This window comes from Calliopsis andreniformis, chromosome 5 (genome assembly GCF_051401765.1).
Source record: "Calliopsis andreniformis isolate RMS-2024a chromosome 5, iyCalAndr_principal, whole genome shotgun sequence".
NCBI classification, from domain to species: Eukaryota; Metazoa; Arthropoda; class Insecta; order Hymenoptera; family Andrenidae; genus Calliopsis; species Calliopsis andreniformis.
The window spans coordinates 7599792-7626918 of NC_135066.1; the positions used below are offsets into that span (position 1 = coordinate 7599792).

Here is a 27127-nt window from a genome sequence, read left to right on the forward strand (position 1 = left end):
AATGTAAAAATATTACATTGTAATATGACCTCTGTCTTGCTTTTTCGCTTAGTAACATTTAACAACAGGACGAACTTATATTACAATTTAACATTTATACATATTTTTTTAATCTTATCGATTAATTTATTTTACATTTTTAGGATATCTCAATTTTAAAAGAATATTAAGGAATAACATTTATATTATAAAATTTTTTTAATACTATCGTTCTATACTATACAAAAACAGAATTAATTTTCATTATACAAACATGTTCTGTGTATCAAAGATGAAAGCACATACTTTTAATTGTTTTATACTATTAATATTTTTTAGTGGATTACTTTCGGCATTATATATTTATACAGGGTGGAAATTATAAAGCGTTTCAGATGAATATCTTCAAAAATATTGATTATACGCAAAAATGTTTTAGATGAAAGTTGTTCAGCACCGAGGGGAATATCATGTGGTGGGACTTTTATTTTTTTATTTTTTATTTTTTTTATTAGTGCATTAAAGTACAAGGCAATTATTTTGAACACTTACGAAAGTACAAATAAAACGCAGTTGCGTTAAATTATCAATAGATTTATTTCAATCATCTTTTCGGCATTTCCCTGCAAGTTTGACCTTGAATGACCTTCTGTAGATAATTTTTAAATTCGCATTAAAATAATTTTATTTTTTGCAATACTAGCAAAAAATAAAAGTATGGTTCCATTTGAAAAATAGAAGTCCCACCAGATAATATTCCCCTCGGTGCTGAACAACTTTCATCTAAAACATTATTGCGTATTATCATTTTTGGAGATATTCGTCTGTAACGCTTTATAATTTCCATTCTGTACATAACAAAACTGTACACATCCACGTCTCTCACAAATGCGTAGCTCAAATACAAGGTTTAGCAACACATGTGTGTACACTCTCGTTCTATAGTTCAATGTCATTTTGTTTTATTTATTGTTTTGCTCTTGTTTACATTTATAAGTTTGATGGGTCATAAGAAAATTAATTGTAAAAGCTGAGCTACAATCATAAACTGTTCGTATTTATTATTTTATGCTTCCCTTCATTTCATGAGAGTCATCTAATATGTCTACTTCTGATAAATATTCTTTGTTAAATTCTAAGTTTTCTGATTGCACATTTATGTTACTATTTTTACTTTTACTCTTATGATGTTCTGTACGATGCAAGCGTGAATGTTCTGAGTTTATTCTGAGTAGTTTTAAAACAGTGTGATTTTCATTTTGATTCATTATTACAAATGCTTCACGAAACTGTTCTATGATGTGTGTCAACTGAGAACAATTAATATTTTTGCTAACATTTAACATTGGTTCAAATGGATTAAAAATATAAACAGGAGACTTGTCCGGTTTCACTTTGACTTTTCCTTCTCGAATACATATTCCATCAGTATGAAAGTCGAATATAGAATAATATTCGAAGAAATCACGTAAAAGGAGAGACAGAGTTACGTTATTTTTCCTTTTGGATTGTAATTTTTTGATATTCAAGATAAACTCCATATTAAACACCCGAGATTTTTCACCTTTGAAAAAATACAGTAATTTCAATACAATAATAAAAAACCAACAAATAGTCATTACAATTTTCATACTTACTTGTATACTCTTTCAATTTATTTAAAGAAGGCAATATATTTTTCAATTGTAAAAAGAACATTATTAAGAGTGTGAGAGAGAAATTCGTTATCCATGGACCTGGTATATCATGTGTTACATTGTTAAATTTAGCCCATTTGCGAATAGTGCAAACGAGAGGTCTAACTCGCTCATCTATTTCTCCATAAATAAATAACAATTCAGACATATATAATGCTGTCCTGCAGATAATTAACAATTTTAAAACTGATTATATACGACCAAGGAATGTAAGGTATATAATACATACATATTTGTACTACTAAGGTCACACTGCATATTCGTGAATTCATTCTTAAACTTAATTATAGGAACACGCGCCTGGAGAATTCTTTTTACATCATGAATGCCAGGAATAAATTTTTGCATTATGAGACCTAATATCATTAGAAGCTCCTGCTGATCCTGTCTTTCATTAGCAGAGAAAGGTTTTGCATGAAATAATAATTTATCAATGTTCTCCTAAAAAAATATTCACTAAATTCAATTTTTAAAAAATTAATATAAACAAATTATTGGAATATTAATTATGATTTATACTTACAAGAGTTTGACCTACTTTATTAACTGTACACAGTAAATCAAGGTCACATCCTATTTGTCCAAAACCATTTACTGATGATCCAAATGGTGTAATAGAAATAGTAGGAAGTAATTTAGAAAAACAAAGTTCTAATTGATGTGCTGTGTAAAATCTCAGTCTTGTATCAAAATCTGTGATTGTTAGTATGGTATGAAGTATTCTCATTTGCTTGGATACCTGTAGAATTAAAAAGTTTTACTACTGTTTACAGAATCTCACTATTTATTATTCTACTTGATATGTTAATACATTACAGAATTGATTGAATACAGGCGTTCCAGGATAGTACTAATGGGAATATATGAAAATCCACGTTTTATCATAGAAATTTTTGGAATTTGGTTTTTTATATTTTGCTTTTCGGTTTCATGAAATTGATTACGGTACCATAGTAGTGTTGAAGGTATAGAAATATATTCACCATTTTTAGGTTTAATGGTTCGTTTTATTTCTTCTACAGCATAATCTAATTCAAACTCAATTAACATCATGTACTCCTAAGAATAATAAATTATGATAATTAATCTGTGTTTCAATTTTCAATTCAATCATTTAGATATTATTATGAAGCAGAAATAGAAGAATGTACATACATTCTTTGCTTTTATTGGATAATAAAAAACATCTTTGATGCCGCCATACTTTTCACAATGCTTTTTACATTCAACTAAAGAATTATATGAATTCATATGTACCAAAATAGTTCTTCTAGCCTGCTCATTTCTAAATTTGATTACGTCATTAAAACTTCCATCGATAGCACTTGCTTTAACTATTGGCACTATTAAAAAAAATTTACAATAATTTAATATTGCAGAATAATAACCATGAAATACACTTGCTATAACTAACAAATAACTTATGAAAAATCATGACTGATTATTTGTAAGAAGAAATTACATTCATACATCATATCTGTAAAATATTATTTTAGCACTTATCAAATGTGTATACTACATGAAATTCAATGCACATTTTGAAAAGATATAGGTTAAGTTATGTTACGATAAGCAAATAATGTGAAACATAACAGTGACAGAGGACAAGAGTTGAAAATAAATGAATACGTTATTACAAATAATATTTTTTGATAGGAAAATAATGAAACAGAGGGAAAACAAAGAGAAAATAATGAACACGAGTAATCGAGGTTGTACCACTATTGATACAATTTTATGAAATCATACCAACATCACTTTTTGATATTTCATTCCGTTGGTTACTTGTTTTATACCCCGCTATATTTATTGTAAATTTACAATAAAAGGTACTTAACAAAGGACAAATATTCGTACTAGTACGATGTGCGAGCGCCATATTTAAATATGCTACTGCCCTGCTACGCACAACACGCGCTACTCCGTGCTGCATAAATGTGCAATCGATAATTTACCATGAGGGAAACATCGATCTTTCGTACAAATGAATATAAGTGCATGTTTCCCTTAACAGATGCCACTTATCTAGTAAACTTGTAATTGAAGGAAATTTATTAAACATGCTAAGCTTCATAAATTTTCACGCGCACTAAATAAGTCGACAGATATCTAATATTAAGTATGGGACTAGTTCTTCTTAGTATCTATTCACTTTTTAAACTATAAGATTATAACCTAAATTTGAAATTCGAACATGAATAAATGTGAATGTAAAAGATTTGACTACATTCGTCCCCTTCTATTCTTATCTGCGATATAACATCAATATTAATTTTGCCAGTTTAGTTTGTAAATAACGTTAGCAGTTTATTTTGTTCAAAGAAGGTAAGAAGGATCGCGAAATCCACATCCCCCGAGAAGAGTGTGATACACGAGCGTCTAACCCGGGCGATGACGTAAAGGCAGTCTATCCTTTCCTCCTCGACATCCGCAGGCGTTTTCTTTCTCCTGCTTCATTCCTTCTACCCCTTTTTCACGAGACTCCCGCCGTTAGTGATGGGTTTGAGTTGCATCGAATCGCAATTAAAGATATCTCTGAATTTTGAGAACTAAATCAGCTGTTACAAAAGTTCAAACGTCGAGAAAGTTGATCTTGCTTCACATTAAAAGAGTCTACAGTTTTTCAACAGGTTTCGTATCCTGAAGTTTTGTATCATTACGATATAAATGTCATGTTATGGGTATTGAAGAAGCTGTAGGCTGCATTAATCATTTTGGAGATAAAAATAATAGGAATAAGTTTCAGAATCACTGACTAGATGTATTATATTTGCGTGTATGAATTGTGAGATTTCTATTTTGATCCGATCAATTGTTTAATGTTTACGACATTATTGAATGTCTTGTGTTGTGTTCTCTATTTTATTTAATCTTGTTTTCCTTCATTTTTATCCTATTTCTAGGATAAAGATCATCAGACGATGCGATGGTTTGAAGTCGATATAAAAAATGCTAGGTAGAAGTATTTTGTTCCATATTTCTGGTTATCAAAATAAAAACATCTAACTTATGAATGACCTGAGAAGAAGAAAAATAAAAAAAATTTAGAATAAAGCCTCACTATTAATCAAATGCAAATTGTATATTTTATTACGAAAATAATAATGCAAATAAAATACAGTTTAATTTCCCATATTTCACATTCATACAAAAATAAACTGAATAAAGCATTTACGATTTAAAATATATAGGTATTTCAGCCAGCTTTGCCTAATTCCCATCGCTATCTACCGTTCATGGATCTAACGACGAATAAAAGGAATTGAACGCCACAAGCATCGCTCTCTACCGGTCGATCATCGAACTATCCCGTGGATCATTACGAATCCTTCTCCTCTATCACGCCAACGTCCTTCCCGTTCCCTGCACCTTTTCCACCCACCAATCCTTTCCCTCCTCTACAAGCGAGACCTTGGAAAGGATCAGAGGAACCTTGCACATTCGTCCGAATTTTAGGTACCCCTTCATCCTCAGAGAGAGAGGCTATCTTCGTCTCCCTTCCAGCGACTCGTTGCCCACGTCGCCGCGTCTTTCTCTGCCTCTCCCTCTCCCTCGTCCCTCCGTTTCCCTCTTGCCTACGTGCCGAGGGGAACACAGAGGCAGCAGAGACCAGAGAACGAGGAGCCAGTGCAGTCTCGAGCCCCGCGTCGATCGCAACGGATTTATATTCCGCGGCCCTCTCCATGCTCGACTGCTTCTCCACGGAGCGACGAACTGCCGGCAGGTGTGTGGTGCAGTGGCAAAAACGAACCGCGTAGAAATTCATTCGAAAAGCAGAGGACTCCTCGGATCAATTCATTTTGGCGTACATCACGAACGAAATTTTCGGTACCGCGAATCTGATCGAAGTAACACAATTAACTGAAAATATCAGTTGTAGACAGCTAGAGCCTAAAGAGGCCTTAGCCTAACTCGAGGACACCTGTATATTACTCTCCTCTGAGCAAGATCTCTCGTAAACAGCTCGAGAGAAGCTTAAAACTCGAAGGAAACGATCAGTGTATCGATGGCCAGGTTCCTCTCAGTCAGTTAGAAGCTGACCATCAAAGCTCTGGTCCTCGTGGAGGAGCGAGTTTCGCTCAAGCGACGTCCTGGTAGGTCAGGATGATCGAACACCGAGATCTGCGTGTTTCAACGTAAAGCTGCTCGCGAGACCGGACGTGGAACGCGTCGCGTTCGCCGGGAACCGTCGTCGAGAGATCCTCCGCGCGGTTTGGGGATGTGGAGGTGCGCGAGGCGGACTTTACGCCCGGCGAGGACGCGTGTTCGACGCTACTTGACGAGTCCCATGTGCTACCGGAAGTGCTGGTGATGAGGGATCCACGAGGTAGATCGAACTGGTGATTCGTGGAACGAACCTGATCGGTGTTTATTTGGAAAGTGGTTCCAAATTCTTGAAAGTGATACTGTCTGACTGTTTCCTCGATCTTTTCTATTCTTTACGCTCGATTTGTTACTTCGTCAAGGCGGCGACAGAGGTTTTTCCGCTGGCGAGATCGCTGGCTGAAGAAAAGGGAGATCCGTTCGTGTTTGGGTAATTTTCGTCGGATCGTTGGCGATCGAGGCAGGTGAGATACTTTTGAGATCGTTAGTTTGAGACGATTTTGTGGTTACAAGGCAAACTTACATAAATCACATGTTTCTGCTTTCGAATGATTGAGGTTTGAAATTAATTCTGTATTATGGATTTGTGTTTCAATAGATTCTTGTTTTGAAAGGAAAGCGTTTCTTTAATCTATTAACAAAGTCACTCTGTGTGATGAATGAACCATATTACACGATGTGGAAGAATTTTTACATATTGAATAAATTTGGTTTTAAATATGGAGTGAACTAAAATTGGAAGCATAACTGATGTGATATCGTTTTGCCTTATACGCACAGAATTAGTCGTTACTGTGATGTCGGTTAAGGCGATACATGCACTTGGGTTGTCAATTCGAATTGACTCGTCAACCCTATCGAGTCAGTCGGAGAGACTTTATCGAAGATATCGGTCTAACGATATGAAAATGAAGGCCTGTTAAACGTCTCATTGAATTCCGTGTTTCTAATCCCGTTGACACTAAGATGGCGCAATTGCCTTTTGCGAGGAAACACCGCGACGACTGCGTTGGCGGACGTTCAAGGGCACGGAAGTTCGATGAAAGAGTTCCTCAGGAACTCCCTGTTCTGTCGATAGACAATCGCGAATAAACGCTGACGATTTCATAAAAATTCTTTTGTTACGTCATCGCCGCTGCTTACGTATATTTTTGCGTTTCGAGCGGTACTGTGGATCCAAGGTCGTCGAAAGTGATATGAAATCGTGCAATTTATTCTGCCCAGGAACGAGATCTTGTACAATGTCGACTGAAAGTTTGGAATCGTTCGACGATTTTTATTCAAATTGTACTGTATGGTGAAAGTATTCTGTGTGATAAAAGTTCGTAGGTAGAAGATAGATCCTGTTTATCATTAAGATATTAATTAATTGAATTAACCCTTTCTTTCTTAACCCTTTTATTTATCGACTACAAGAAATGTATATTTTGGATCACTTTGCATGTTAAATATGCGTTTTCTGGAAATATTCTAGCAATTTAGCATTTCTAAATTAGGTACTCAGGATTAACCCTTAACTGATATGGTGTTAGTATTATAACATAATGTTGTAGAATTGCTGTCATTTCCTAATACAAAATGATTAATAGTAAGCAAATAGAAAATTCACAGCTTTTCAGTTCTCTCAGTTTCAGATCTTTTATACAACAGTTATTACAAATGAGATACAATAAACGATGCGATTCCCCCACATCAGTCAAGGGTTAAAAGTGATTCCTAAGTTTCAATAATATCTACGAATCCCAAGTATCGATTCTAAACAGAAATGAACGTACTTTCGCGAAACTTAGGCTATTATCAAGAATAAATGCAATTAAAAACTTTGTGACAACTCTACACAATAAAAAGACAAGTCCGTTTCAATTCGCCTCGTTCTAGTTTACTTCGTGAAAAGCGCCGTATCGCTCGCTATTTCGTCTTCGACCCAGCGAGAGCGAACACCGTTCCACGTGAACACGAGGGGGCGAGAAGCGGGGGAGGTGGTGGAGGCACGGTCGAAAAAGCGTGCGTGGTAGAGGGGTGCGAGGAGAACGCGAGAACGGGTGACAGCTGTGCGAGCACGTAGTGGAAGCGACCGTTTCCTTTCTCGAATGACGCAGTGAGAGACACGCACGGAAAAACAGAGGGGCGAACAACAGCCAACGGCTGAATGGATAATACGGACTTTTAATAGACGGTTTAACGAAACGGCGTTACGCAATGGAAACCGCGCGAAAACGAGTACAAGGCTCGCGACGCTTGTTCATCCTCGTCGTAGGTGGCGATGTGACCAAATACGCGGGACGCCAAGGATCCTCCGCGCCCACGCGTTCGGGCAAATTGATCGCGATACACGATAGCATTTGAAACAATAAGGGCAATTTGTATTCCAAATTTTATTTGCGAGGTTGATATTGCTGAATTCCTTTAAGGAATTTCCTTATTTCATGGGACACTAAATTGTAAATATAACAGATATAGATGAGAAAATACAAATGTATTATAATTTCCTTTTGAAATATGATATTTCAGTGAGTAGAAATTTTGCTCATAGGTAAGTAATTTTATAAACATAGGTACAAAAGAGTATATTTAATTATTCATCTAATTCACCATTTTTAGAAGAAATAATTGGGTAACCAGAATGCGGATATAGAGTTAAAAAAATATTCAATCTATGGTAGATTGTTTCATAGAGTTCGATTCTGTAAGATTATTGTTGCACGCACCGATTTAGCCCGAGATTTCGTAACGATGCAAGCACACATATCGATGACTATATCCGTCTCACGCGCGGACAGTTGAAGTCACTGGTGACTTCAACGCGTGACAAGCCATGACGTGGCTGCCCTACTCTTCCGATTCCTACGCACCGTTGATGCAACTAATAGCACTTCAAAATTCGAATTCGAGTTTTAAACTGCAAGTAGCATAAATATACCTACATATAACGAACAATTTATAAAAAGATATAGGTATTTAAATATAAAGAGTATGAATTAAGCTGTGAAGGACAGTACGAAATGAGCGAAACGTTTTTCAACTTCGATTTTACAGTGCTTTAAGACAATTGAAATAACTTTGACAAAATTCAAAGTTGAGTTTCAAGATATTGACACTTAACTGACTCAAGCAACCCGACTTTATCTTGTCCAAAATTTCCTTTAGCTGAACACTGTTATCTTCCTATTAGATCGGATAGACTTTACCATACTATCAGCTGTGTCAAACGTTCCGCCCAAAGTGCATTTCCGAGGAACGAAAGTAAAGTGAAAGGCAAGGAATACTACGGTCCTGGGTTCCCAAGTGCACCAGCTCACGGTACGAGCCTGTTTCTCCTACGGAGTCGCGAGAAAAGGTGGAAAGAAGGTGGCAGAACCTTGCGGGATGTCGATCGACCAGCCTCGTAAATCCCGCGATTCGTGTCGTCGCGACGCCGTAATCGGTCGAGAAACGAGGGAAAACCACGGTGCAGTGAAAATGCCGTCCGCGTGGAAGGGCTACGGTCAAGCACGGTGGTCCAGTGTGCTCGAGGTCGTTCCTGTTCCGTGCACCAGCCTCTCCTCTTGCTCGAAAAAGTGAACGTTGCGTTATGTTCGGCCGCGTTAGCGAAACGCCGCGTCGCTTTCTCGAGCCACCCGACACGGCTCTACTAACCGCCGCGAAAACGTCCACCTGATCCCTTCGGGTCGACCTTTGAACCCCTGTGAACCTTTAAACGCGCCTACGTTGCAATGTCGCGGAGGACCAAGCGAGCGTTCGTGCTTCTGTGAAAGCCTACCGGAAGTCTGGTCTCGTGGATTAGTGCGACAGCGGAAGCTGGAAGAATCCATGCGTGAATGCGGAAAGAGTTTTAGATGTTTGAGGATGTTGGGAGTTTGCGAGGAGAGGACTATGGAATGATGAGTAGATTGAGGTTGGATAGGGTTATGAGAGACGTTTAACTGGCCATGTGGAACGCATGGTATACCGAGTGCATGTAGTAAATAGAAAAATAGACAAGGTAGTTGAACAATTTTTGTGTTTGTTGCAAGTGTTTTCACGCGAGAGACACGTTTGCGCGCGGTCGATCGTACTCATGGGAGTTCGACCCAGTTATTAATAAGACTTTCTCTTTTATTTTAGCCATGGACTGGCGGGAGGTCGCATTGACGTTTCTGTTGGTAAGTAAATAAACAATCTTTTTATTAACAAGTTCTTAGATGTACTTCCGTAGAAGCAGCGACAAAACATGCTCCTATTTTAAATTATGTTATGACACCAGACTATCAGTTATCTATAGCCTATATTACCATACTACCCTATCAGTTTCCTAACCAGATAGATATTGGTATTCAAGATTAAGCACTCAAGATTCAAGACCGACAATTTTTTCTAAAAAGAAAACGTCTAAAAGCATCTTGACCAAAACACAAACTGAAATTCTAATCTACCCAACGTGATCAATCGAATGTTCTTCAAATTACTTAACAAAGAACACAGAAGAAATTAGAAAGTCCAATTAAGCCGCTTATCAATCGTTAGGAGGTTGGAAATTGTGCAACCAGTTCCACGTTGTGAAATCCCTTGAAACGATTTCATCTTGGATGTCCGGCTGTTAGACCAACAGCTGGGCAGACTCGCACAGCAACCTCCATTTTCGTTCGATTTCGATTTCGACCGCAGCCACCCGTCGAACTCGCGTGTGCGTGCACACAATACTTTCTCCCGTGTCGTGTCGTGCGAGGGACAAGCGTGGCTGGCGGGGCTAGTATGTTCCCCAGGAATGCGGGGAATTATGTAATCCCTTTGTTGGCACAACGTCCCGCAAAACCGTCTGCCGGGAAAATTGTGTCGAGTCGCTGCAATGTTGTCAGCGCTCTACAATTTTTCACCTCGCTGGATTAATGGTTCGTAACCACTCGTTGAAATCACTGAGAATTCTCTCTTACACGCGCGCATTTTTTAGCTGATAACGTGTCTAATATTGGATAGAGATAGGGAAAATTCTTTTTATTTCAGAGATTTGTATTTTATTAATACTAGAGGGGTCTAAGTAACTGATACTTTATTTTTAAGAACTTTCGTCGTTATTTGCTTACAAGTACTACTGATATTTGATATTCTAAGAGGAACGCCCGAGAAAGTCGTTTCACGGCTTTCCAATAATTTTCAGGCAGACACTTGTGACAGAATGGAAAATTGACGTTTTTTTGTATAAATACGATAACGAACACCGTCGTTTTTGTTTCGTGTGTAACGAGCGTTACAAGCTTTCTTGTCGTGTGAGAACGAGTTCCCTTAAAATGAAGGTTACGCGAGATAATTTGGGGAACTGCTCGGTTCTCCCGTGGTAATTATGGTAAATGTTGTGTCAGAAGACGAGAAGATGTCCTCTTGACAAAGCCTGCCGGATTAGCGTCGTTAACTCATTCGGATGCCGGCAATCTCGGGTTTGTGCAACGCTTAATAATTTACAATTACGGTTAAACTTGCTGTTTACACCGAGTCAGGCTGCAGAAGGTTCTCTTAAGTACGCCCAATTAACCAAAACAGCTAAATCACTGTCTATTTTTGATACTGCTGGGTTGGCGAGGATTTAAGTCAGTTTCAAAATATTTTGGACTTCATTTCCAAGCATAATTATCATATATCTTTTCAAGCTGATTAAAGAGACAATGAAGTTTGAAGTGAATATAAGTATTTATTCATGAATTTAAAACAGACTAAGAAGCATTTAAATCTCAAGAGGTATCAATAGTTTTGGCGGAGTAAAAATTATGAAAAATTTTGTACTGTGACTAAACATTTGCGAGGGAGTATAACTTTTGAAAAGTAAATATGTTCGAGAAAAAGAACTTCTAAAATAATGACAGACACTATCCAATTTGTAACATTTTAGAAAAGAGGACAATTTTACTATTTTCATGTTGTAAATATTAAATTACTTAATAAATGGAATAAGTTAGTAACATTTTGAATAAATAAATATTGTATGCTTACAATGTGCATATAGACTGTCGTCACTTACTTATTCAATGTTATCCAAGGTACAGAAATTTTGAGGTGTCTGCCAATATTTGCAAAATACGAAGAAGGTGTGAAGAACGGAATTCTTCCGTTTAAAAAAGCTGATGATTTCGATGATATTTCTGAGGGAACGTAAATTTTGAAGTATTTGCAAATATAACGAAGAAAGGTCACATCACGAAACCCGAGATTGAATAAATATTACCTGTTGCTCTTTGTTCGAAAAGTAAAACTAGCCAAACGTGTTCTCCTGTAAAAAGATCATCGTCCTCGAGGAAACAAATTTCGAGGAATTCGCAAACATTTTGCATCGCTGATCCTGCATACATGAAAAGGAAAGACAATCCGTTCGGAACAGCCACGCCCACTTTTACTCGAGTGTTCTTTTAAATATCGGTGCGGGATCTCGAATGGATCGTTTTCACAGACGTTTCACTGTAGAGCCGGTAGAGGACGTGATACCGGAAGTGCGCCGTTAAATGCTGTCTTACGAGTAGTTCACACGTTCGTAAAGGAAAACTAGTCAAGCTTTACGTCATGGAAATTAAAATTCATACTCACTGATTTCCTCACGAGGAAAACTTTAATCTCACTATTATTTGAATTTATTTCTATTTTTTAAGTATAATGAATTCTTAAGATAATTAAGAATCGTTTTCAATCAATGTTTGATGCAATAAGTTTACTGGCATACCGAAATCATTTTAAATGAAAAGAGAAACCATTGAATAAAGATCATTCGTAATAAAAGGATGAGGTGAATTATTAACTAGTTAATAGTTCACTATCGTTTACAATTTTTGAAAATGTAAAAACTCTTTTTACTTGTGCTTAAAACTTTAGTTAGAAATTATAATTAGAACAATTATGCCATTACTTTGAACATTACCTATACTCCAAAAAGTAATGAAAACTTGTATTCAATTTGAGGAATTACTGAACACGCAGGCGTATTCTTCATTCTTGGAATCGGTAGTAACAAAACCGGCTGTGCGTAGAACATTATCGTGCGAATAGTCAATAGAAAATAGCGTTTGTTTAGGGAGAAAGTGGCGAGTGACATGACTAAGTCGAAACCACACATTGCGTAAAAGATTTTTTCTTCATTTCATCGAATAGCATTAGTGATGTTCGTTCAGGGTTTCCGAGATTACACAAATCGAGGAACGAAAGCGAATTTGTGCATTCACAGTGCGATTGTCTCGCTGGGTGGTAGAGATGTGCTAAGGAAAAGAGCGTGGGTTTCTCTCCAAAGCACGGAATTTCACGTACAGGCTGCAATCTCTGTCAACGCCTACATAATATCGGCAACTTTCTAGTTTTTTTCCACCATGACAGCGTCATGTTCAACAATATCCATTCAGTATCTCTAATACGATCATTTCGAAATTTTTCATAAGATTTCATAACATGGATATACATTTGGGATGATCAGATGACGTGGCTGTTTCCTTTGCATACTATGTTACAAAGTTCGTGTTGTCTTTTCTCTGCCTTCCAAAGCAGACGTTTGTGACAAAATTTTCTTTCTTTTTCTAACATTTATAAATTTTCTCTGCAAGATTTCAAAACAATTTAAAATTGAGGATGAACGTATTCAGAATTTCTTAGGAATATTATTAATAATGAGAATAATAGTAAAGTTATTAATAATAAGGATAAGATTAAATTGAAGCAAATTTTGAAATTTCACATTGATACACATATTATAGTACTTAAAGTCGTAAGAAGTCAATTATTTAAGTGCTGCTATTGTAAATAGCAGAGAATTATATACAACAACAATATCTAAATTGCAAATTCTTGAAAATGCAGCAACAACTTCAGCTAATACTAAATACGTAATCTCGTGATACAATTATTGCATTATAGTCTGAGGGGTCAACTAAGAATAATTTTCCAGCTTCAAAATGACGTCATTCGCATACATTGATCGGTTAGAAGCGAGTGACTAATATAACTCACGTTATGGCAGTAAAATCGAGAGGGAGGCGTTTTCAAGGAGATCTCAACCTACGCTAGATCCGCGACCATGTCGATCCGATTACCTATTGATCCACTTGATAGCTCACTAGCCTAATATAAATCTTGATGCATAAAAATATGGGGTCACTTTCGTTTGTGCAATCATTGCACAGTTTATATATCCTCAAACCTTTTTTTACACGTTTTTAATGGGGAATCATGTCAATACTGATCGTCCCATTTACGGCTAGTTATTATTATTTATGAAGATAGAAAAAAAGAGAAATAAAAACGGTGTAACGACGATAATACAATTCTCTCTGAGATTGAATACAGGTCATTGATGTTCTTCATTCAGTCGTTCTCAATGAGACTCATTTCTTGTCGTTTTCAGATAGAGATCGTAGCATCATACATAACTGAAAAAACAGAGATTATACGATACGTGGTGTTCAAAAACGAAATTTTAAGGGATGATTGTACATGCTAAAATAACACCAAGATCGAGAGTGATAAAAATGCGTTTGAGGCCTCATTTCAAAGTTGTTAATCGTTAAGGAAACGCTTAAAATTCGCGTGAAGTGTTTCTGAATTAAGATTTATTCTACTGATTTCGCTGCGCCTGACCTGGTTAGTGCACGTCGGCAGTAGAAAAAGCCCCAAGTCAGACAATAATTAATACCCCTGAAACGAAGCCTTAAACTCAATTTTGCTATTCTTGGTTTACATCCTATTTAGATTACATCCTATTAGATCATCTCTCAAAATGTCTGATATCCACTGTCGAACATCCTGTATAAATCGTGGATGTCGAAGAAATCAAGATGCTACTTCGAAATAAAAGTCACGAATGTTATAATACGTCTACAATGTGATGGTTCTTTTATGTCGTTCAGTGCATGAGCATACTATAATCTGCGTTTAAGCTTGACTATAATTTACAACAAAGAGTCGGCAACATGTAAATACAAGCATTAACTAAATTATTGGTTCTTTACCGAGTAGTACGTGAGTCCGAGACTTTGATACTCTCCGCGTTTCCTTCGTCCTCACATAAAACACTGTTTCTGAAGAATGTCCGAGACGAATCATTCGATCTCACACCGAAATTGCTTCCTCTGCCATCGACAATCTTCTTCGTCCTCACTCTTTGAGGGATCCAAAAAAAGAAACCGAGGAGCGTCAGTTTCTTGCGAGCTGAAGTCTATGAGACTTCCTCTGCGCCAACGAGCGATGCAACTTCACTCGTTCTTCAAAGTTGCCTTCTTGAATGTTAAATACAGGACGATCAAAGTGGGTCTAATTTAGCTTACACGTAGACCGCCCATCGTTCAGCTCGATCCTCCAGGCAGGCCATGAATTTTTGCGAAACTGGGCCTCTACTTTGCAGCGCATCCTCGCGATTACGTGTAATGGGATCGAAGAGTAGACGACGCGAGTGAAAACGTTTCCCTAAGTCGTCGTTGAAAACGAACCAGAAGCCTCGACCAGCTCGACAAGATTCTGGCCGTATAAGGCAGCCTACCGTTCCATCATCCGATGGATTCCATCGAGGAACGACCTTCCGTAACGTGAGAGCATCGTGACGCGAGTTTCCTCCTCCATATATGGTCTGCGGGACAATTTAACGCGCACCAATTTATGAGCGGACGTTCGCGGGACGTTAATGGACGCCTTGAAATACAAACAGAAACTTTTACGCTCGAAATCCCTTCCGAATGTGCAGCGTTTACCCACGAAATGGCTGCAGACTCGTTAAACTACTTTCATCAGCGCATACGAGCGCAGAGGTGCATTAACAGTCTCGTCATTTACTAGACAATTTCACTAATACGCGCGTTTTCATTCCTGCGACCCTCGATTCGTGTGAAATGTATCGTGAAATCTTGCTTTCCATTCAGACTGTGGAAGGGAGGGTAGGAATATGAAATAGATATTTCTATCCTCGCAGTTTTAGAATAACTATCCCTGTACTTGAACACTAACGTTAATGTTTTATAATTTTAACCGAAGGTTTAATGTACTTGATAAAAAAGAAATTCAGAAAATAGTAGATTTTATAGAATAGTATTTTCAACTACTGGGGCGTAATTCAAGTATCGAGGTATGCAGTTTTAGGTTGTTTACTTCTTGGAATATTTGTCTAATGAAATAAATAAACAGCAACGAACGACAGTAAGCTGTCGTAAGTAGACGTTATAGTTTTCATAATACTTATTTAATTTCTAGTCAAAACCTCGATATCTCGTATTCTCACTCTCGTCTAAACAAGTTATGTTTTATTTCGCGCCATTTGCGTTGCGATGTTGAACTATTATAAACGGATAAAATTGGATGGATCAAGGGGACTGCGTATAAATATCGTATTAGAGGACGAAGTTTAATTAGATTGCGTATGACGTGCGATGGTTTGAAGCTCGAGAATGAAACCAGTTCAGGGTTGCGAGCATCTGTCCTGGAGACATCAATGCGTCGAGAACTGCGCAAGAAATGCGCGAGCGTAACGTTCTCATCGATGAAACGCCCTGCAGCAGATCACCGTCGACAATTACACGCTCACCTAACCGGCGATCCGGTCGTGCCGCGAGTCCACTCGTTCCTGTCGATACCTAAATCGGCATGAGTTGGAAAATAAAAGTGTGTCGAGGGAGTAAGAGGTGTCCCGAGTGCCCTTGCCTCTCGCCGCAACGCGATCGAGAACGATCGTATTTACCAGCGTTTTACACCTTCGCCAATTGTTTCGTTCTTTTTATGTCGCCATAACCGACAACCTTTGTGTTTTGTGGAGAAACAGGTCCTCTTGAAGCAGAAGAAGAAATTTAGTCTCTGTACCAGAGGTCTAGAATAATCGTCGAGTTTGAAATAAATACAGGAAAATGGACTTCTGATACTGCATATTGTGAAATGGAATTATAATGCGAATCCATGAAGAAAGCTGTCTTGGTTTTTCGTATTTTTATCATAACTTCGTAATAGAGCATTTAAGAACCTGGTTCTTAATTTGTTTGTAAAATATGCAGACAAAGTTCTGCCAGAACAAACTTGGCACCCTGTATATTAGCTTGAACAATATACTAGCTTGAGAGTATGTAATATACTAGCTTAAAGTGATATAATATTAGCTCACATGCACTGTGAGAATGAAGTTAGCTCTACTTTTAGCTTGCATGGATCGTTTACGCATGGACTTCGAACAACTCATGTGCTTCGAATATCCTCTTCTTCCTTACGTAACGCATACGTATTTTCGATCGTTGTTTCCCAACTGCAGGGTCCAACAAACGACTCTAATCCTTGATAACAGCAACAAGGATGCAATTACGCGACACGCTTGTAACCACTCGTTGGTAATCTCAGAACAGTCTTGCAAGTTGACGTGTTTTACTGGATAGGGTAATTAAGAACAATTCAAGCTTAGAACATGTTCTAACGATGCTCGCTCGTCCTTTCCATTATCCAATCGACAGTCTTACCATATAGAAGCAGCCGTCTTTAGGTCTTATTTACAACCTTGTGTGACGAGCTTGGGTTTCACTAGTGAAATTAATCATCTGGCTTCGTCGTTTCCTATTATTCATCAGATTGGATGCCATCGTTTGTAGATAGATCTTAAACTTTGCTGCGCTGAAGGTCTTGGGCGAAGCGTTGACAATGACATTCTGTTCGCGATCTGAACAGTATACTGGGGCTTTGATTATCCAAAGTACGACGAAATTCAAACCTGAAGCGTCTTCTTGATAGCTAGGTTTATTTCCTTCAGTAAACTACTATTATTTCACTGTTTAAATTAAGATTAAAATTAAGATTTAAACAGTGAAGTTTAATTCTTAATTCTTCTTAATTCTTTAATTTTTAATCTTCTTTAATTCTTAATACGAAAATATAGTGCAGCGAATGAAAAACAATTTCCAGCTAATAAACGCACAAAAACTTCCCGCGCCATTTGTCCTCACGTGACGGTCCCACGCGGCCCGATTGTTCCCACCTTATCTAGGGACAAGTGATCCCCTAACCGATCTAACGAACACCATTCTTTCTTTTTCAGATCACAATAGCGAGGCACAGCACCACACACGCGGCCCAAATACCCCACCAACTGCCAACGTGTGAGTATATACACCGCTTTCTAATTGTCAGCGATAACTAATTAGCAAGGGGTCAATTAACCAGGAGTCTCTCGTTCAAGAGAATCCTAGGGATTTCGCCTTGGTCCCAGCCGATTTTCCCTGTCGCGTGGAAAATGCTTCCTGGCGGGTTCATCTAGCGACGATCAGATAAGAAAAAAAGTGGTGGGCGCTTTCTAAAGCACAATGCTAACCGCGATGACAATGATTCTCGAAACAATAGTCAGCTTATAAGTTTAATTGGCTCGCTGCAGTATAGTCGATGTATTGAGCTGTTTAATTATTTAATTATACTTGGGAGGGGGTTTAATCGTTGAAAGGTAAATAGAAGCAATCAATGGAATAGAAATACTTGGTTTGTGTCTTTGAAAGAAAACAAGGTATTATACAAACGACTTTTAACTACTAAGTATCATTAGATTTGCTGACTAACTCTTAAATCATGACGTTGTAAATTCTACATAAACACCTAAGAATCCATTCGTGTCACATCTACGAACAGAAAACCTAAATAGTTCTTAAGCAAACAACAGGAACATGTTCCATACGTTTTCCTCTCAAGTAATAAAGGTGAAGAAGTTATCACTTAACGAGGGTTTAGCCCGTATCCAACAATTGATGTGCATCGCGTGCTGAGGAAGATGACAGGGCAGAATCGAGATAAGCAAAGCTGCCGCTAAAGGAAACCACTGTATGCGTCCGCGGCGTCGCGCAAGAGTCATCGAAAGAAAGGGAAAAGAATGGTCAAGAGAAGAGAGGCTTTCCAGACGAGCGGTGACCTTCCTTGGAAGACATTGCTTTGCTGGAAGGTGAACGCAGCCGTGCGACCTAGATTCTCATGTGGCGACCAGAGGGAAAGAGAGATCGACCGAGGGAAGAGGATCGGTTGAGGATGGAGAGACGGGACGGGCGCGGGATGAAACGAGACAACGATTATAAACGAGAGACGAGCACACGATTTCCTTCTCGACATCGATGCGAATCGAAAGTCCCTGTGTAACCGGCGGCCAAACACTTTCAGCCTTTTACCTTTTACCAGCCTGTTCCGCCGGAATTTCACCGTCGATTGTCGCTTTAGGCTTCTTCGGATTAACCAAATTGCTTCAATTCAAGCGACTTAAATGCAAGTACCTATTAAGTCATCTCACAAACAATGCTTTCAAAAATCATTTTATTCATAAAGAAATTGAAACTTATTATTATTTTTAGTCACAGATATCAGTAGGCTAAGTCAAGTCTGACACATTAATAAGTTGAAAGCAAAGCTTGAAACGCAATTTTATCATTTTTCATTTTCATTTTTTATTTATTTATTTATGGGATGCATCAATTAGTATACAATAGTTTGATAACAAAGTTAAAAGACAGAACATTAAGTATAACATATTTTTTACTTATAAACTAGATAGTGACATAGTGAACGTGATCTACATTGCCCTAAATACACTTATTTCATCGCCGCAAGACATAAAAAAAAAAACGAGACAATAACAGAGTAGACTGAAAGATTTACGTAATATTTTCAGCGATTACATCGCTGCGAATGGACGATTAACGAGTCGGACGACTTTTTACTATCGCGGTCGAGGGAACGAGGGTGCCCCCGCCTCGCGACGTTTACTTTTTATCGTTGATGGTGCACGCGGTGTTCCGCCCTGAAAAGTACGCCTGTGATGATTAATAATTTGTCACTGGAAATGGCTGCCTGATGACAGCGGCGAGCCTCCGCTGAAAGGAGAGTGGTTTCCGCGTCAAGGAGCATTGAGGATACAGAAGCAACTCATTAGGGAATTTCTCGAATGTCTTGACTTTTACGGGCAAGGGCATTAAAAAGTGAAAAGAAATCTTCCCAGACGTAATCGAAAGTTTTTCGTGACAATTGTATAGAATTTTTTAAAGCTGTCGGTCAAATTTTCTTATTTGTGTATGTTCGTGTAGTTTGATAAGTTTGACTCGCTGTACATTTGTTGTACCAATTGTGCTTTATTTTAGCGATTACAATACTAGAAAATACGGAGTGTGTAAAATTAAATTAGTAGATTTATAAAATAATACTAATAATTTTAATAATAATAATTTTAATTTAGTAATTAAAAAACTGTTGACAGAGCTTCGGGAATGATCAAATTAGAAAAAAACGTAATTCTTTCATTTGTAAATTGTTACTCTATCAAGGCAGAATGAAAACGATTTTCCTCAGTATCATTCACGTTCTCTGAATTCCCCATGAGTCAGGAAAAGTCAATCTCGCGATAATTTCGTAGGTAAACGATCGCTGTTCGCGTGATTGTTCATCTTAATCCTGGTTTACTCTCGAGGAGAAACCGCGCCTCGAAAGAAAGCGCTTTTTTCCACCATTCAGCGATCTCGCATGCGAACAAGTTTCGTTCTCTTCCATCGTTGTTCATGAACTGTTACTCTCATCGAGCATTGTACTCTTCACGCATTTATAGCTTTTTTGACGAGTAGACTCATTACGAGCGTCATTGTATATTTGCTATAAAATAATGAGTTCAGTTTCGTGAGAAATCACACAGTTGCGATGAGAATTATTTAGGTTATTCTATGATTTTTAGGACCAAATAGTGTATCGATACAGTGAAGTGCATCTTAACACCCTGGGAATATAGAAAGTACCTATTTATTTTTGACGAAATTTTTCAAATGGTGGATACAGATTAATTTTGCTTCGAAAATGTCAAAGTTAATTAGGATGCACCAACGATGAAAAATTAAGAATTTTGTGAATTTGAAGTGGGAAGAATTTTTGAAAGACAAGTTTATATAGTCAACAATAGTTTTTTTTATTGTTTTAATTGAAGTAAAAAATATTGCAGACACCGTTGAAAGCTAACTTTGAAAGTTAACTTTAAATTAGAAAGCACTTTATCTCACAATGTGTTTATTATGATAATTGAACAATGACTTTCATCTTCTGATTCCTTTATTTTTCTAGCTAAGTGGTGCGTTATTGCAAATTAATCTAAATTCATGAAACAGTATGAGATCTGTCAGATGCACACTAGTGGTTAATTTGGTATAACATTTAGGTGTTCTGAATCTACGCCACGCATATATAATCTGAGAAACTCCGATCTCACAATAATCAGACAAAGATTTCCGTTTACTGGGCCGCACGTTCACTTTTCTTTCTCCTGTTGAAGGTAAACTTCAAGGCCATTACACTCAACTCGAGGCAAACTTCAATTCAAAATCATAATTTTAGCACAAGTGCATGCACAAAGACCACGGTAAGACTGACAGGAAGACAAGTCCCATACCATTCATTTAGAGCTCATTCATTAGTTCATTTACTGGATGATTTGAGACGAGCCTCTTGATTCTGATCAAACGGAAGATCGATGAAGAACCTTTCCATAATCTATTCCAAGGCGATTCCGTCCAGAAGATACAAAAAATAAGATGAATTTCTCGTTCCCATCATTACGTGTCGGCTAATTAAACTCGTGGCTTCTAATTTACTTTACATCGATCGTACAAGCATATATTATTGATATGGCGAGCCAGATTATCTTTCAATTGAAGCTCCGGGGTTCCACGCACGCACAGTAAAATAATTACTTAGGGTACGTTTAAGAGTCTGTCTATTCATCTTTGTTGAGGCATTTCTGTGTCATTAAGTCAGTAATTTTAAGTCAGGTAGCCAATAGGCTGGCTACCTATTGCTCGTATAATACTCCTTTGCTGTAGAGATAAGCGTTGTTAGAAGAAGCTTAAAAAAAGTAACGATTGGGAATGTTCGGGAAAATTTGTTAACCGGAGGAAAAATTTCCAACTTGAACCTGACCTAGGTCTTGAGACAAAATTCTTACAAGGACTTCCGATATTTCAACTGAGAAACTTTATACATTTTTTTCACAGTAGAATTTTTGATGTCCTTTCAATTTGAAGGAATTGACCTACTCCCGCTACAACTTTGTACATACACTTGACATGACTTGACTACATGCATACACTTGACCTAGGTCTTCAAACAAAACCTTTGAAGCTTCTAATAAATTTCTTCATAGAGCTCAAATCTATGAGGTCCTTGATCTAGAGAAAAGGTTCAAAGAAAGGTTTCAGAAACTGACCCAGACCTCGAGCTAGTATCCTGAATCCTTCGGTTTCGAAGTTGGAGCAGTACTAAGAAAACCGTTATTTTCGGTGACCTTTAGATGATAATCGTGCCCTAGCTTCGCGAAATATCCGTATTTCCAGCTTAACGCTTGTAATAATGTACGCTCCTAACTGTACGCTTCACGAATCCATAATTATCTGCTCGACCCACGGTTAGTTGGCCCATAAATAGGATACGAGAAGGGGTTATAAATGATCCTGGCTAATGACGATTGCAGGATTATTAAGCGGTCAACGACGCTTCCTTCCTTGATGTTCCGTTACTCGTGAATTTATTTCAGACGATATTGTGCACGGCACCGAAACCGCGTAAGGTCTAATAGGTCTTCTAACGAGTGCAGAACCAATACTAACGAGTGCTGATGCGTTCTTCTTATAATTTCAGAAGTTATTTGTTACACGTTACTTTGCTAGTTAGAATTGCTTGTACGCCAAGGATCATATATCTCTGCATGCCACCTATCTTCAGTTTTTATTGCACATAAGTGGGGTACTTGTCTATGCTTCTGTGGTCGTACCTGACTGTGCCTTCGGATTAAAGTCATTTATAAAAGGAGAACTTTTATACATAAATTGAGGAATTATTTTTTGTCACTTAACTTTACTTATTAACATTAAGATGAAAAAAGAGTATTATGTACATTTTTAATAGAAATTCTTTTCTAAAAATGATTTTAATCCAAAGGCACAGATATATGGACATGTACCCGATACTTTAAAGTACTCAGTAATTGACATGTTCTATAAATGTGAATTAAAAGTTAAGGTTCTAATCTGAAGTTTACTACGTTGAAAATTATAATTTATCATAGTGACTATACTGCTATACTATACGTGTTATAAGTTTACAATAGTTATAACAGAAGGTGCAACAAAAGTGTTATTTGAGCTATTGTTATCATCTCAAATAGTACATACAGATTTGAGAATTCCACCTCACAATAATTGCATCACTTGCCATTTCATTTCTGTGCATATTGTACTGTAAACGAGAAAGAAAGTGAAAGAAATCTAATATTCATTTGTCCCGAGGCTGTTCCAGTCAAACAGTTCTGTTATCCCACCAAGCCTGCGGGATCAATATTGTCCTTTCCCCTTTTAATCTTCCAATGATCTATGACGGTGCACCGATGACGCTGCACCCTGAATTCCCCATCTTCTTCCTCTCCCTCGGTTCCACGTCGCGCGAAGCATTATTTGTCGAAGGCAAACAAAGGGCCCCGCTGACGAGTGTAAAACCACGGTATAAGTCACAAGTAACTCGGTAGAAGACAATGAATCACTTAAGAAGCGATCTTCCATGCGATCGGCCACGTGATCGATGGCCTCGCTTCGAAGGATCCACCGCGGCACGCTGATCCACGCGATCGTTACGATCCATTGCGTCCCTTCTACGGAAGCTTGCATCCTCCTGCGTTCGCTCCTTCTTGCCGCTTCGGCTTCTTGCTCGGACGAGCGACTTTTTCTCGAGAAACCACGTCGATTTCGTCGTCTTTCCGCGTACCTTCTGCGAGGAAAAATCGCCATCAGAGTGGACGCCATGGTGGGATAATCGCGACCGAAGAGTCATGGAATCTCTGTGTTGTTTAATGGACAGAGACGACCACAGTTTTTGCTGTTTGAAATTGAATTCAAGGTTTCGATGCTTCATGTTTGTTGCATGGTATGCTGAGCATGGCGCGCACTGTTGCTAGGGTGTTCTTCGTCTTCAACCTCTTAACGCGATATCTGTGAAGGTAGCGTGATCGAGGAGCAGTATTTCTTGCGTAATGAACTAAACAATACTCTGGACTTAGTAAACTATTTCCTTGCCAACAATTCATAGTATAATAGAGAGTATTCAATAATAGGTATTAAATATTTTAAGAGATGGAACTACAAATAAAAATAGAAAGAAAATAAAGAATTTCAAACTTGCGTTTATGTCTGACTTCGGACTTATTCTACTGCTCGCGTGAGTTAGTCAGGTCAGACACAGCGAAGTTAGTAGAATAAGTATCGGCTATCGACGTCTGGTACACCTAACATCATCCTTGCATTCCGAGTATTCATTCGAATAATTTCATACAATTCTGCATATCGAAACCTGGCATAAATACATAAACATCCCCAGTCTAATTATCACACTCAATAGGCTCAACCTTGAATAAGAGAAATACTGAATACTTCACTTAATCAAGGTTTTACTGCACTTCATTCTCGAGTCCTCAGACAAACGTGGTACCTTAGATAAACAGCGCAGTGATGCACAAGAGTGCTTCTTGTAAAATTCCCGTTTGACAAAATTCATCACGTCATATTATCCAACTCGGAAGCTATTAAAACCTCCACTGGTCAGAGAATCGCCACTGTCCGCTGCAGATCTCACGCGAGGATGGAAGGGCCTTGACAATGGCGAGCCAAGAAGACAACGGATTCAGCGAGCAGAAAAACCGCAAGCAGAGGAACACCGGGGCACAGGGAGTACCGTTCCCCTTGTCTGCCGTGTAGCCGAACACCGATAACGGTATCTCTCATGTAGAATCCACGACAATTTATCCGTGCCATTCCATCGGTCGGACGTCGTTTGCGTAAGAATCAATTTGGCTGTGCAGAGCCGTTAGAACAACGACCGACCGTGTGTACTCACGCTTGGCCACCTCGCCAGGCTGGGCCGTTACCTCGGATGCGCTTCAATTTTTCGCGACGCTGTCCTGATCCTCTTGCTGGTCACGGGACCGTTCTGAAAGTAATTAAGGTGCTGTGGCAGGTGTCAGCAGCGTGACTGTTCTGTTAGGAAAGTGGAGACAATGAGACGAGTTGAGGGCTGACTGGGGACAGGTAGCATTCTTTGGTAATTTTAACAAAATGCATTCTGATGGGATGGATTTAGAATTGTAGAATTTTGTTTTATGTTCGATTTGAGGAAAGAATTGGGGATTTGGCTTTCTGTTTGTTGATCATGGCTGAGGGTAGTTGAGTATTGTTACTAAAATAGGATATTTGTCATTTTTGCGTAGGGTTGGTTATTCAGGGTTAAATAGAGAACCAGTTTAGACCAATACATAAGTCCTGTTTTCAAGTTTTATTAGAGACCTAATAATATGCAAACTTTAAAGGGTACGATGCTACTAGTCAAACGTTTCACTTGCTTATTCTCAATTTATATCATATGGTGAAATACTTTTAACTCGAAGTTAATACATCCAACAAAAGTTAAAATATTCTGAAGCATAATCCAATATCTTGGAACATATCAAACAATTATTTATTATTATTCAAACTATTCGAAAAGATGTCATTTATTTTCCTTAATTAAGAAACTGATTCCAAGGATAGTAAATATCATGATCTCATCTCATCAACGTCGAACAGGAGTTTAACTCGCTCTAAAACTCCTTACGAAGTCTCGTCACAGAAGAACGCGCGTCTAATTAACGCTTTGATTAGCACGCATTCGATCGTGATGCAGATGATACATCAATAAATTATCTTCTACCGGTGCACAAAAGGATTTCTTGCAAGGAAATCACCCGAGCGCGGACGAGTCCTTGAATTACAAGGCGAAGATGATTGGATCGAATCGACAGCGTCCGTCGACGATTCATCGTGACCAGAAATAGTGGTGATGGCGGCTAATTAGTCGGAGAAGCGTTAACAGAAGTTCACGATCGAGCCTCGTAGGGAGGAAATTGGAAGGCCAGGTGAAAAGGAAGAGGCGGATGACGAACGATGCTCCTTGAGGCCACGGCGCTTGTTAGAAGGAAGCTGGACGAGAATATCTTGTTTCAGGAAACAGAGCCTCGAAACGGGAATCGTTTGGCCAACAAGATTTAGCTCCTTGTTAGCTGGAACCTTGATCGCCGAGACGTTTTGTTTCTGGGGAAATCCTAGAGTATAAACTTCTTGTTAGCGAAGCATCCGAGGCTTTTGATTTCTAAGGAAGATCCAAAACAAGCACAGATAGCTATCCGTGACCGCTTGTTAACTGAGACTTTTGGTTTTTCTCATAAGGGTGGAAGATTCAATACGAGACCTGGCGAGGCTATCTCAAACTAGCTAGGAAATCTATAAACGCAGCGTTTTAATTATGGAAATATTTTATTACCTCGTATTTACATATTCTATTATTTCGTATTATTACCTCGTATTTAAACCTTTCACTTTTTGAGTATGACAGGATTCATACTTTTTACGCGATACGTGCGGAAATTTTATGACCCTATCTATTCACCATATCAGCTGATGCCTGTAGGCGTTCTATGTCCAGTTACATTGGTATAGAGATACCTAGCAATTTTATTGTTGTATGGTCTATTTTGTCATAGAACACGCGTTTTTGATAACTACATCGTAATTGATATCTACTGTTTTAAACTTTAGATATATGGCGCTTCTGAATGTGTAGAGCCACTTTTAATGGTGGATGTCGGACATGGCTATAACTTGAGAATAAAGTTAAATAAGGTAGACGTTTATATGAATCTTTTTCGTTGTTTTTGTATCCCATGTGTTGTAAAACCCTTTACACAATTTATGGAATGTATATTAATGTAAAGCAATAGCCTGTCAAACATTTGACAAATACATCAAATATAGCTGTAGTAATGTTTTCTGTTGAAGTGTCTTCTATGCAAAGGCTGTTGTTCTGAGTCAAAAGTTACTTGGTGAAAGCAAACATGTTGCTTAGTCGCTGACTGAGGTAACTAAAAAATTGTCCTTGTTTGAGTTATTATAATTGAAAGAACGATTCTTGCACTAAATAAATATTATCTCATTTCTCTGAAAATATAATTCCTGAATGATGTCATTGCGACTTGTAGTAGCGTTTTATGTCTTAAGGATTTCATATATTGCGTCTTAAATTATTCGAAACGATCCTCTCTGCTGAGGAGTAACCGAGAAGTTCCAATGATGGCTAGTACCCACGGTAAATTGCATCGAGGAAGGCCAGGAATCGATGCCATCGGCAAGGGGAAGCGTGTCAAGATTATTATAATCGATGAATCACCGAATTATCTATCGTCTTCTTGAGAAGTGCATTTTTATTATGGAAAATAGGCGTACAATTACTGCGTCGCTTCCGTTATCTCTGCGAAAGGATCCAAGGCGACGTAGAAATAAAAGGAAAAAAAAAAAAGGACTGAAGCG

At 38.1% G+C, this 27127-nt stretch overlaps 2 protein-coding genes across 2 annotated transcripts in view; one reads left to right on the top strand and one right to left on the bottom strand.

The window, feature by feature from the left end:
- Positions 1–906: 906 nt before the first annotated feature.
- Mtpap (mitochondrial poly(A) polymerase) lies at positions 907–3555 on the bottom strand. Its single transcript, XM_076377710.1, has 7 exons — positions 3426–3555; positions 2832–3019; positions 2493–2735; positions 2200–2415; positions 1906–2117; positions 1617–1837; positions 907–1543 (listed from the first exon to the last, which is right to left on the bottom strand). The coding sequence occupies exons 1-7, from the start codon at positions 3553–3555 to the stop codon at positions 1041–1043; spliced, it is 1713 nt and encodes a 570-aa protein (XP_076233825.1). The 3' UTR covers positions 907–1040.
- A 2215-nt stretch (positions 3556–5770) lies between these two features.
- Positions 5771–27127, top strand: part of Pio (zona pellucida domain-containing protein piopio) — a 69234-nt gene continuing 47877 nt past the window's right edge. The window contains exons 1-3 of the mRNA XM_076378267.1: positions 5771–6244; positions 9885–9922; positions 17779–17839. Coding sequence (XP_076234382.1) covers positions 9887–9922; positions 17779–17839 — 97 coding nt within the window. The 5' untranslated portion in view covers positions 5771–6244; positions 9885–9886. The remainder of the gene's footprint in view (positions 6245–9884; positions 9923–17778; positions 17840–27127) is intronic.